General features: G+C 39.4%; 1 protein-coding gene across 3 annotated transcripts in view; it reads left to right on the top strand.

The window, feature by feature from the left end:
* Positions 1 to 12,872, top strand: part of ITPR2 (inositol 1,4,5-trisphosphate receptor type 2) — a 266,121-nt gene that overhangs the window by 218,526 nt on the left and 34,723 nt on the right. For all 3 annotated transcript variants that reach the window (XM_042889533.1, XM_042889531.1, XM_042889534.1), the window contains 6 exons: positions 409 to 601; positions 3,372 to 3,497; positions 6,230 to 6,405; positions 7,688 to 7,852; positions 9,987 to 10,182; positions 12,249 to 12,341. In XM_042889533.1, the coding sequence (XP_042745467.1) occupies positions 409 to 601; positions 3,372 to 3,497; positions 6,230 to 6,405; positions 7,688 to 7,852; positions 9,987 to 10,182; positions 12,249 to 12,341 (949 nt within the window). The remainder of the gene's footprint in view (positions 1 to 408; positions 602 to 3,371; positions 3,498 to 6,229; positions 6,406 to 7,687; positions 7,853 to 9,986; positions 10,183 to 12,248; positions 12,342 to 12,872) is intronic.

Genomic DNA, 12,872 nt, shown 5'->3' with positions numbered 1-12,872 from the left:
TGCGTCTTCACCTTTGCAACTTCTGTCATCATAGAAATAAATTCAAGGTGAAAGAAGAGTTCCATAATCCATTAGAAAGGCTCTGAACTTCTACACTGTTTAGTAGAAGAGTTTCATTTCAATCCACTGCAAAACTGAAGCATTCTAAACTGGAATATTTTTTATGTTTGGGCCTGGGTTTCAGTTGAGATGTATGATTTGTCACTGTATTTGCAAGCAGATTTTTGAAAATAGAAATGGGGTTTTACTTTATGTTTTAGGATTCATTGACTGACTTTTTGGTAATGTACAAATAATGTATGCATTCGTTTATAAATTACAAGGAAGCTGTGAGCAAAAAGAGCTGTGACAAAATTGTTGAAAAGTCACTGATCCTGAGGAAAAAATATATGTCCATTTTATTTATAGATTGTTCGTCATGATAGAACAATGGAACAGATTGTCTTCCCTGTCCCCAATATTTGTGAATTTCTCACTCGGGAATCCAAAAGTCGGGTATTCAATACAACAGAGAGAGATGAACAAGGGAGCAAAGTCAACGACTTTTTCCAACAGACAGAAGATCTGTACAATGAGATGAAATGGCAAAAGAAAATTAGGAGTAAGTATTGTAATTTCGAAAAATACCTCAATTATGTTAAAACCTCACTTTTAAGTCTTCAAATATGTTCAATTTTAGTTATACGCTTTTCACTATTCACTCTGCAACAGGCCAAGCTTCTCAGAACTTGAGAGAGTAGATCTACAGAGTGTAGGCCAGCTGAGACACTTGCATGCCACCATAAAAGAGTCATAATATAGAGCAGCTACTAATGTAAATAATGTGTTCAAGATGCTGTTCTGGACTGCAAAAGTTAAATGGAAGAATGGATGAACAGGGTGTAGCTCCAGTAAACTCAGTAGAGTGGAACCTAATTAAGCCAAGACCTCTAATATATAACAAAACCACGTGTAGCTGCAGATTTGAGGTTTGCAGATTCCTACAAGACCATTAAAAATATGTTAACGTCAGTCACTTAAAAACATCTCTCAGCAGAACTTCAGCTGCTTTAAATCTGCATGACTCCCATGGAGTCCATTCCCCTTTGCCAGTTCACATCAGCCTTGCTTGACTAGGCTGCACTATGTCCCCATCTGTGAGCCCATCCTGGTATATGTACTGTGGTAGTGGGAGAGGCATATATACTTGCTTAAGCTACAAGGGAGACCAAGCCAGGTAACGTGAGTTTCTCATTTTGTTCACTGGTGGGCATTACAGCTGCTGGCCCTCACTGGGAATGGGGCAGCTGCTGCTCCTGCCAGTGTCCCAGGGATGGGGAGCTCCTGCCAGCTCTGCAACTGTCAGCTGCACCCTTTGAATTTGGAGCAGAGAGCCAAGGCTACAAACTTATTTAACATCCTTGACAGACAGAAAGGAAATGTATATCTTGTATGTGTATACGTGTATATAATAAACACGTAGGATGTATCACTTTGTTCACTGCTAAAGTGCAGATGCTGCTGGGGTGGCAGACATCAGCTGTTTAGCAGCTCACAGGAGCGTTATGCAATTGATTAGGAAGGAAGTGAAGAACAGGATCTATGGTCAGAGCAGAAGGGAGTTTGGATACTTAAAGCAATATGCCTTAATGCAGCATCCTTAATGTGAAAGAAACAAGAGTGTTGGATACAGTTTCTTAAAATTTCAGTTCTGAAGTTACAATTTTCAGAAGCAGTTGAAAGTTTTCCATATGAATCCTACTGGCCCAGATCCACTTTCCTTAGTGGCATGGTGAAAATTTGTACTGACAATCTGACCAGAGTAAAGGCATAAAATAGGTGATTCTAGAATAACTCCCTGCCTGCAGTCTGTTTGGGAATAAAATTCATCAGATTGTAGAAAAATTACTTCACTGACAATAGTGTGTCTGTTTTTTCTTGCTTGAGAAACACAAATTAAAAAAGCTGGACCTTATACTTACATAAACCAGACCTCCCTGTTGGTGTAAGCAAGGAAAACTAGTTTATTTTTATTCAGAACAGAAATTCCTCAATTCATTTCATCAGTGGAACAGCCCAGAAGTCTCCATGTTGTTTTTTTGTTGTTGTTTGAAAAGATAATGTAAATTTAGGTTTGGTTCATTGTTCAGCCAAGCGTCTGTTACCAGGCAGTCTCTATTGCTGAAATTGACAGATGCCATTTGCAATGGCTCCAAATGCTTAAATCCCAGCAGTCAACAGCACAAAGTTATCACTTAATCATATTCAACCTAATTATTTACCTAATCACTATTAAAATCTATTTAGACAGTCATTTTCAGCTGAAGGAGTCTATATGAAAAGTTAGCTGGGTGCAGGTAAGTCAAGAATATGTTTTTCATATTTGCAAGAGTCTCTCAATGCTTGAAAATCTAATTGATATGAATACATCATCTTCAAATAGCTAACTTCTCTGACTAAGGGTTTTCTCACACCACTGCGCCTTTCGAATGTTCATTGAAACATATGATAGCACAGTCTCAAATGTGAGGTGTTTGCCTGGGTCTTAGTACCCTCTGATCTTGTTCCTGGGCTTTTTGCTGAATCGTTTATGTGACTCTGGACACAGAGTATTAACACTTTTTTTCCTTACTTCTCTATTTTGCATTTTTTAACTTGGTTAAAGGTCCTTTGGAATATAGTCTCCTTCTGTGTGTTCACATAGTACTTCACATTTGAAGGTCCTGGCTTCCTTTTAAAGCTTCAAATTATTTTAATAGTACAGAGTTGTTGCTCAGCAGGTAATCTTGGATGTCTGAGCATTGTACAGGAGATAGCTTTCATGGAACCATACTCCACTCAGACCAAATTTTATCTGCTCCTCATCAACATATGATCAAGATATGTTTAGTTTGATAGAGGTGGGGAAAGTACTGCAGTTCTGAAACTTTGCCTGTTCCATTTTTCTTTGAATAATATCATCTGCATATCTGATCCAAATGGGTCAGCTGGATGACCTGTGCTTGGTCTCCTGGTTGCCTGGCGTGCAGGATGCCTGAAATCCAGCTGTTCATTGGACTCCATATTTCCACACACAGAGGCTGCAGTTTCAGAGCCAGGTGAAGAGAATCCTTCACACAAAGTCCAGTTGTAAAACCTCAGCTGAGGCAAAACTTTCATATATATTGAACTGTATTGGAGGTTTTGGATGAAAAATCCTGCTTGAAACAATATTTTATGGCTAGCCTATGTTTACTATGTCTCTTTTAGCTAATGTTAAAGTTCTGCATGTTTGTTTTGTTTACCTCAGTTTTCTTCATTAATCTGTATTGTTTAACTCCCTCGAGGCCATTACTGACTGGGCTGATGCCTGCTTTCTTCCCATTCAATGCTTTTTTTTCTCAACTTTCTAGATAATCCACTCCTATTTTGGTTCTCACGACACATCTCTCTCTGGGGAAGCATTTCCTTCAACCTTGCTGTATTCATCAATTTAGCAGTTGCTCTGTTCTATCCCTTCGGAGATGATGGAGATGAAGGCAAGTGGAACTTTTTATTTTTCCTTTTGATTTTAGTTGCTCTTATTCTAAGGTAACATGATTGTGTAAAACTGTATCTTCAGGTGTGCTTGTTTCTGCAGGAGCCGTGTAGTGTCTCCTAGATAGGAACCAGATGTTGTCTGAGATGTTGATCTTCAGTGTGTCATGTCCTGTGTGACATGAAACAAAACAGACAGAACACAGGAGCTGATCTGAAGATCATGTAGATTATCTGAGCTAATTCTTTTCTTTTTTTGCTTAATTATTGTCAGATTGCAGTGTACTAATGCACACATTCAGTTACAGTTTCTGAGCTGAAGAAGGGTACCTGGCAGCAGAGGGACTGAGATTCCTTAAAACTGACCAATTTGAGTGACTTGAAATGTTAAAATGTGTGGAATATGATGATATGAAAACTAGCTCATTGACATTTGATGATTTTAATGGAATAAAAGAGCCACTGATGCAGACGACAAAAACATTATATAAAAATATGCTTAAAAGATGTGATTCTGTCTCTGCTTCATCACATGGCACAGAAATGCAGCAAATAATAAATTTCATTAAATAAATGCAGCAGAGGAGCAGGTGGCCTCTTTGAATCCCAAACAAGCTTAATTGGGATAAAGGAGACTGGTAATGGGAGTAGATCCATTCACCTCTGGGTCTTTAATTCATGTCCAGTCTACCCAGTAATGTGACTGAAAGTCACTTCTGTCTGATGGCATGTGAACTGCACTACTGGAAACAGGCCAGCTGCATATGTTTTTCACAAATACCAGAATTGGCACCATCCAACATTCCTGTTGGCTGGCTAAACAAAAAGCAGCAGATTAAAGTATATTGGCATGGAGACCACACTGCACTTTCACCTTGCAGGGTGGGCTCTGCAGGTCACAGTGCAGAGAGCTCCACAGCCTTGTTTCTTCAGGGTTCAGCTGTGGAAATGGGAAGCATTTGCATGCAGTGCTTTCCTGCCTGTAAGCCGAAGAGTCGCTCAGAGTGCACATGTGCCAGAGTGTAAGAGAAGAAATAAAGAGTTAAAAATAAACCTTTTAAGCTACTGAATTTTTAGCTAATTTATACTCAAGGAAATCCTCTGGTCTGCAGTCAATAGGCATTAATACTTGGAACTGCAGATTTATATGGTATTAGTTAAAGTGGCCCCGGTAATCCAGTGATTTCAGCGATAGTGCATTTCAGGATTCCAATTCTCAGTCCTTGCAGCAGCAGCAGAGATTTCTGAACAATAAACAATAGGTGTGGCCCAATGGGATAAGCACGGTCACGAGGCAGACTCCTTACTTCCAGTCTCCACCAAAAACTGATCTGGGAGCTGGAGTTTGTCTCACATTTTCCCCCTTCCACTTGTGTGCAAATCCACATTCACGTGTCCGAGGTGCTTGGGCTGATCTAATCATCTCAGGAATGCTGCTGCCTTCGGATGGATTTCTGCATTTCTTACATCATACGGCATAAGCGAAATTGCACTCCAGATGAGGTTTCTTTGCCCTGTGCATATCTGCATGTGTTACATGACACAAAATCATTTGACCTGCAGTAGGGAAGAGAGAAAAATTTATTAAAGAAACACCGAGTGCTTCGCTCATACTTTTCAGCTCCACTTTGAAGCTATTTTTTAGGATCCGTTAAAAATTTCCAGATCTTGTTGGCAAAGAAACTATCCAGCAGAGCTGCCCTTAAATCTCTTGCCAAGGATATAAACACTCTTGAACTTTGGAAAAGTTTGGATGCCATCTGAATTTTGAGGACAAGGCCTCACCTTATTGTTTTCACTGATGCTGCTTAGCTGTGTATCTGCTGCCAAAGAGATACCATTATTCCTATTGTGATCCTTACTAAATTCTCTATTCTGTTCTCCCCTGCCACTGAGCTCTCAGTTAATCAGTAGAAGTCAGTGTATGAGTGTGACAGCATCCCGAGATCTGAATGTGCTTTTTGCATCAGAGCGACATGGTGTGCTCCCAGAGCCTTAAGCAGAGGAGAAAGGGAAAGCATGGGCTTCGCTCAAGTCTCGTGGACAGTCTGGGAGCCATCACCTTGCTCTGAAGGCTTATGTGCCTGCAGGAGCTTAGCAAGAGCAAGGACCTGCCACCCGCTGGGAGCAAGGCTCAGTGGTTCGGCAGCTCCTGGCAGTGCAGATGCTGCTGCTTCTGCCCAAGTCCCCATGGCCACCCCCCACTGTGGCAAGTGGCTGATTTTTGAGCAGAGGCAGAGCTGCCTCCTGCTGAATGCCTGCAGCCCTTGAGCAGCAAGCTGCTTCTCTAAAAGCAGGCAGCCTCTGTGCCCTTTGCGTTGGGAACGAGACACCGTGGCTTGTGCTACTGCTGTGCCACCCCAAGAACCAGCTATTTCTGCAGCCAAACAATCGCCGAGTTAGACCAAAGGAGTCCTAATGATCCCTGCAAGAGGGAGATAATTAGTAGCCTGCTCCAGGAACAGGATAAATTATTTCATCTCTGAGCACTATGCAGATTTTATTGGAAATTTCATTAGCTCTTCTTACTATATTACCTGTGCAAATCAACAATACTGTGATAATAATAGTTCTTATTGCAGTTAGGGTAAGTTGCGGTCAGCAGTTGCGATGCATGAGTCACACTTTGTCTTATCTATATGAGCCAAGGAATTGATCTTCTGGATCTGTTTTGTGGTGAAAAACTGAGTCACCAAAGATGCGTTTCTCAGCTCTCCCATTCTTCTCCATGCAGGCACACTTTCTCCGTTGATTTCGGTCCTCCTCTGGATAGCTGTGGCACTTTGTACAGCAATGCTGTTTTTCATCTCCAAGCCAGTTGGCATTCGACCCTTCCTGGTGTCTGTTATTCTCAGGTCTATATATACAATAGGGCTCGGTCCTACCTTGATACTTCTTGGTGCTGCTAATGTAAGTACTCAAAAAGCAAGCAGAATTTTCCCTTCCAGCAGAGGCAGAGATATTAAGGGCCTCAATTAGAACTGTGCAAAGAACTTCTTTCTCAGGCTCACTGGTTAACACAAAGAAAAAAAATAATTTCCAGTCATCTCGAAACAGTGATGTCAGCAAGCAGAAAAGCTGAGAAAAAAAGATTTGGTTTTGTTCACATGTAAATATTTTAAAAATAAAAACAATATGAAATTTCAAAGAAATATTGCTGAATAAAAGGAATCAAATTTACAATTCCTTGTGTTAAAAGGAAAATTTTCTCTACAAATATGCTCGGCAGAATTGACACAGATTTGTCAGGTGTTTCTGTGAGCCTAAATCTATATTTTTGAAAAAAGTTTTCAAAATTAAAAATTCTCTCAGCCCTTTCCCAGATCTCTTAATTTATTCATGGCTGTGTTTGCGTGTTTACTGAGCTTTGTAGGATAGGCAGTCACGCTCATAAGTCGTCATTTTAGATTTCTGCCTGACTGCTGCAGCCCTAATTCAGCTTAGCACCAGGCAGCAAAGTATTAGGTTATTTGATTCTGTGAAAATTTTGCATGCTCAAAAATGCCCAGGCATGTGGTCCGAGGTAAAGGCAAGCAAGCAGTGCTTGCCCATGTCAAATTTGTGAAAGAAGAAACGTGTGGAGTCCTTATTGCTAGTCCTGGACTACCAAACACCCCTTTCTTATGTACTTCTGCAGTACTTCTCACATGCAGGCAGAGCTCAGGAGCAGTGGCAAATCTGTTGCTGTGCATAAAAACCATTCTTCAAAAATGACACTGGTATGTTTAAAAGGAATCTTATTCTGAAAAAATGTGATCTGAAGGAAATGGGAGATTTTCCCACCTCCACACATGCTGTTGTGCTACTATTGTTCTCTTTGCAATTGCATTTATAGCTGCTCCTGCATGGTCTCAGATCTGAACTCACTGTTAGGAATTGGTAGGAATTGGTAGGAAGTCACTCCCCAATTGTTGTTTAATACCTTACGATGTTAATCCCACCCTGCCTTCTTATGAATGTTGTAGAGATCTCAGTGCAGTGGTGAAGGGGTGATACACTTCCATTTAGTCTGATGCACTCACACCCAGTGTGTCTTGGAGTTGGATTTGTCTCTTTTGAACTTCAGCCATCTAGAAGTTGAGTATTTGTTCAAAGTAGCCTATCCGGAATTTTTCATTCTACAGCAATGCAAGCAATAAATAACAGCATTTTTTCTGACGGAGTAAACCTGGCCTTTGTTTACCCCCCACAGCTTTGCAACAAAATAGTGTTTCTGGTGAGCTTTGTTGGAAACCGGGGAACTTTTACTCGTGGCTACAGAGCGGTCGTCATGGACATGGCTTTTCTCTATCACGTGGCATATGTCCTGGTCTGCATGCTGGGCCTCTGTGTGCACGAATTCTTCTACAGTTTCCTGGTAAGTGTGTGCTTCTGTGGAGGGGAAAACTTTGCAAAAATAGAAAATACCGTTGCACGCATGCAGCTGTCTTCAATTTCTTCCTGACAATCAAGCCAAATCGTGTATTTTTAGCATGCCGTTGTGTTGCTGCCCTGTAGGAGCTGCTGTTTTCATTAGAACCCGCTTCTGTTAGGAGTTATTTTGTCTGTTTTAGAGGTGACAGTTTTCTGTTTCTTTCCATAAAATTATCATACAGCCCACTCCTTTCTTCTGTTCTTCCACAGCATACCTCTATTTGGCGTATGTTGTTCCTGTATCTTGTGTCAGTTGGGTCTTCAGGCTGTGGTCTGTCTGGGGCAGGAATTGGCCACTGGTATTATGCCGACTATCCCATCCCTCTGTACATGTTGCCATAAAAAAACTACTTGGGGTAACAGAAAGATTCATCACATTAAATGTATGCCACTTCAATTTTCTTTTGTTGCCATTACCCGGATAGAATGCCTTTTTATAATATGATACAGGTGCAGTGAAAATGAATCATACAAAATTATGCTAAACTCAGCTAACTGCTCCCTTCATGCTGAGTGGCAGTAAAAGGGGTTTCACTGTTCTTGTTTTCTAATCCTTTTGCTCTATACTGAAACTTTTAGGGAAACAGAATAAATTGTGGTCATTTGTATGTGTTCACTATCCCGCTGTTGTATTTTTCTCAGCTTCCTAAATAGGGGTAACATATCACAGAGGTGTGTTAAGCACTCCAGAATTTAGGGGTTCAACCCTTACTCTCTCTTGCTGAAGTCAGTTTCCAGGTCAATATCTTGACAGTAGAGTCAGCTTCAGGATTGGACAGACTTCAAAGTAGTCAAGATTTTGAGGCTTTAGCTGCAGGGCCATTTTCACCTGCATGCATCTCTCCTACTATGTAATGCCCTCCTTCAAAAATGCACAGCAAATCACATTACTACTTCAGTGAGTAGGGGATTCTCTACTGTAAAATACTGATTTGCCATGTAGTTTAGGAAACATTTTATATACTTTTTACAGTGATGGCTGTGAACAAATGTTCACGATGTGTGGATATTATAATTATCCACATTCCTAAGTTACTTACAGGTGTTCACTTTGTAGTGGAAGTATTCCAAACTCTGGTATTTGTTCCTCATTTTAAGCTTTGTCTTGTATGGAATGAATGATAACTGTCTTTCCTCTTTCTTCCTTTGTTATTTATCCTTTAACAAGGCTGTGGATTTCAGGCCTTGTGAATTGTGACTAATACCTTCTCCTGTGGACCATTTTGATCCATCACAGTTTGTCACTTTCTATCTGTAATCAGTGTGATTTGAAGAGGAAATACATATAATATAGATAAAGTCCAAAGCACTATAACAAATCAATACACTTGTAAGAGAGAAAAAAGCTGTACATTCTTGCAAAGCACTTATCACATTTAATTGCTATTTTTAAGCCTTTGATATTTAAAGCGATATTATCGTCATGTATACTTTTCTTTAAATACCAGGAAAGCACTCAGTGCAGGGTAAATGAGAATGGAAGTTTGGGCTTTTGTACAAACAGTGCAATGAATTTAAGTTTGTCCTAAAAAGAGATGGCCCAAATCCTTGCACACGTGACTAATTTTTAAATGATCCCATGAGCTCAAAGAAACAGCTTACAGACATGTAATTACTTGCTTGCACAAGTAAGTTTTTCAGATGCAACCCATGCGTGTTCATCAGATGGGACATAACAAGAAAAATAAATTTGTGGATGTAGATCTGTACTATGGAGACATTGTCTTTGAATTTTAATCTAGCCTGGTTTTGAGTATGAGTAAACGGTGGATCTTGTTGGTAACAACTACCTGAGTCTGAATCAGGCTCCTATATATAAAGCATACCTTTTAGCTTTCGATTTTGCCATAGGCTATCTTAAAATTTCAAGTTCTGTGCTTGATTCTTTCCTCCTGTATATGCAACCCCAGCACCCATTGAAATCAATGTGAGATGTATGTTTATGAAATTAGCACTTCAAAACATGGATGGATGGATGTTTCAATAGTTCAAATTGTGTTCCTATGTAGGATCTGTGTGTACTCTTTATGTAGCCTCATTTGTATTCATTTTTTTCCCCTACATTATTGTATTTCCAGCTGTTTGATCTAGTATACAGAGAGGAGACTTTGCTAAATGTGATAAAAAGTGTTACCCGGAATGGTCGTTCCATCATCCTCACTGCAGTGCTAGCACTCATCCTGGTTTATCTCTTCTCCATCATTGGGTTCCTCTTCCTGAAGGATGACTTCATCATGGAGGTCGACAGGTTGAAAATCAGGACCCCTGTTGCAGGTATTGGTTTTCTTATTAAAATTTGCTGACTTATCTTTGCTGAAAGGAAAATTTTAATGATATGTTTGTATCTTGTGGATGCTGAATTAACTCCATATACCGTAGGACTAAATTAAGACTCTAGGTAGAATTTCATGCTTAGTTGTTTTTGAGGCTTTCCTGTTGAAATACTAAAATCTAACACTCACAGTTGATCTGCTGCATTTTCTTTTCTAAGTTCTGCTAACATTAAAAAGATATACATCTGCATTTCGTAAGTATTATGAAGAGGAACTCAAAGTGGATTCTGATGGTTCTCATTCCACTTCAAAAGCAGTGCTTATTATTTTCTCTGTGCTGCCTGAGGCATGTAATCTTAGCATGTTCAGTAAGTGTATTCACCTGATCATTATTTAAGCTTCATCCAGCAGAAATTTATAAGAAAATCTACGTTTCTGCTGATAGGAGATTTCCTGAGAGCATCTTGTGAATTCAGCATATATTTTAGAAAATACACACTTAGTGTATAATCTTGGTTTCAGTAAAATAATCAGAAGGTTTTTAGCCAGTTTTTAAAATGGCAGGATTTCAACTTCTTGGAATGAGAGATTTTACCAAAACGGACAGAGAATTGCAAGCTCTATTTGCTAGAAAAAAAGCTAGGTCTGGTATGCTGAGATTTATGTACATGCTACCAACTAGCCTACTGGGAGCAGGGTGCAGAGAAGAACCTGTCTGCATAGAAATACCTGAGAATAACTTTTGCTTAAATTCCTAGAGGAATGTTTTTCCCAATGCTGAGCGCTCCAGACATGCATGCAAGCACAGAACAACCAGTAGGAGCCAGCCCAGATTGTGTGCACTCCTTTTTTGCCAGCCTTCTCCTAACTCATACTTCAGGACCTGCTGCACACAAATTAAGCAAAGCTCATTCATGACTTATGGGCATAGGGGAGTATGATGTGCTCATATATCTAATTGATACCATGTAAGAAAAGGAACTTGACAAATCTCTTTAACAGACCTTGCTTTATGTCACTGATCATCTTCAAGGGGCTAAGATGACTTATATTTGATTTACCATTCATTTGGGATCAGAACTTATAATCTGAAGATTCATTTAGAAAAATAATTGTAGCTACTCTAGAAGAAAGGAGGGTGGGTTACATGGAACACTGGTCTGATCCAGAGCAGTAGTTACTGTGTGATTATGTTTCTTCAGTTGAGTTCTTAAGAAGGTTTTAGTGGTATGTGTGTGTGTATTCTTTCTGGCTTAATGCCTTGCCATTTCTGATCAAAAACAGATCAAGCAAATATGCTGATGGTATACTGATGGAACGTCTTGCATCCCAAGAAAAGCGCTTCAATTTTTTTCTTTATAAAGTAACACAGAGAGTCAGAGTGGATGTGTTTTCTGTGTTACAGAAATTTTCTTAGATTTCTACTTTGGTTGCATCATTTTGCCTTCATTTTTTCTCTGTAAACCTTTTTGTACCTCTGATTTGAAATGCAGAAAATTGTTGAAGATGCACAAAACAAAATTGGTTTGATAAAATCAAGTGGATGTACGCATTTACCTACTCTGGGAATGTTAAATTAGTGTTTTACTCAAAGCCATACACATTTACAAATGAGTACCAAAGTGTGTTATAATCCTTGAAAACTCTTAAATATTCTACATTCAGGATAACTGAACATCACCTTGGTGTCCTTCTTGTCAGCTTTTGTGAATAATTTATCTAATGGTTTTAAAACTGACATTATTTTTATATCTGACAGTTGTTCCTTGCTTTGAATATATTTTGTTTTAACCAGAAGAAGCATCATTTGATGTAGATTCATTAATTTCAGGAGATGAAATAGGAATAGCTGTGATACACAGTAAATATAAAACTGTTTTTGTTCCTTGTGATTGCTTTGAGCTGTTGATGCAGAATGTTTGAGGATGAAGGAACTGGTGGTATAATTTGTTCTGCTTTTTCTTCTCAACTTTTCAAATTGGTGACTTGCTTCTAGAAAAATATTGATTTAAGTCTTTTTATCAGCGCAGTACCTGTCTTTTTGTCAATATTCTGCTATTTCCTTAGGTATTGGTGAAGTCCCCACTACAACCCTCACATCAATGATGGGAGCCTGTGCAAAAGAGAATTGTTCCAAAAGCATTCCTATTATTAACTCAGGTTAGTACAAAAGTTTCCCAAAATTGATGATCAATTGGAACTGAAGGATTTGTGTGTTATTATTACAGAGACTGTGTGTGAAAAGTGATTATTGTTGTAAGTCAGAAGCACTCAACTTCTGGAATGCTTGGAGCTTAGCTGGCAACTTGCCTATAATTGAAGTGCTTCCCACACCTGATTACAATTGCAACAACATGAGTTTTGTTATTAAAATAGCATGCTGAATCGTTATGCTTCAACAGACAGGTCTTTTTTTTTTTTTTTTTTTTTACCTGGCTTTGCTGAGAGAAAAAGCTTGCTGCTTACTTGCAGCATTCTCACCTGCACAGAGTGAGACACAATTAGATCCATTTAGGGCTGCTTGAGTTTGTTTTAATGGTGTAGCATTTAACAGCAAGCTTTTGTTTCCACTTTTCCCATGTGTCTAGGCTGAGGTTGTAGTGTAGGCAGAAAACCTAAGAGCTCAGATCCAGGACCGGCTATGCCTTAATGAGTCACTGTGGCTGAGTTAAGCATGGGTAGCAGTCCATC

This window comes from Lagopus leucura, unplaced genomic scaffold, assembly GCF_019238085.1.
Source record: "Lagopus leucura isolate 7727_CA_CO unplaced genomic scaffold, USGS_WTPT01 Super-Scaffold_100159, whole genome shotgun sequence".
NCBI classification, from domain to species: domain Eukaryota; kingdom Metazoa; phylum Chordata; class Aves; order Galliformes; family Phasianidae; genus Lagopus; species Lagopus leucura.
The sequence above is the reverse complement of the archived record's forward strand: the minus strand, read 5'-3'. Positions and strand labels throughout refer to the sequence as shown.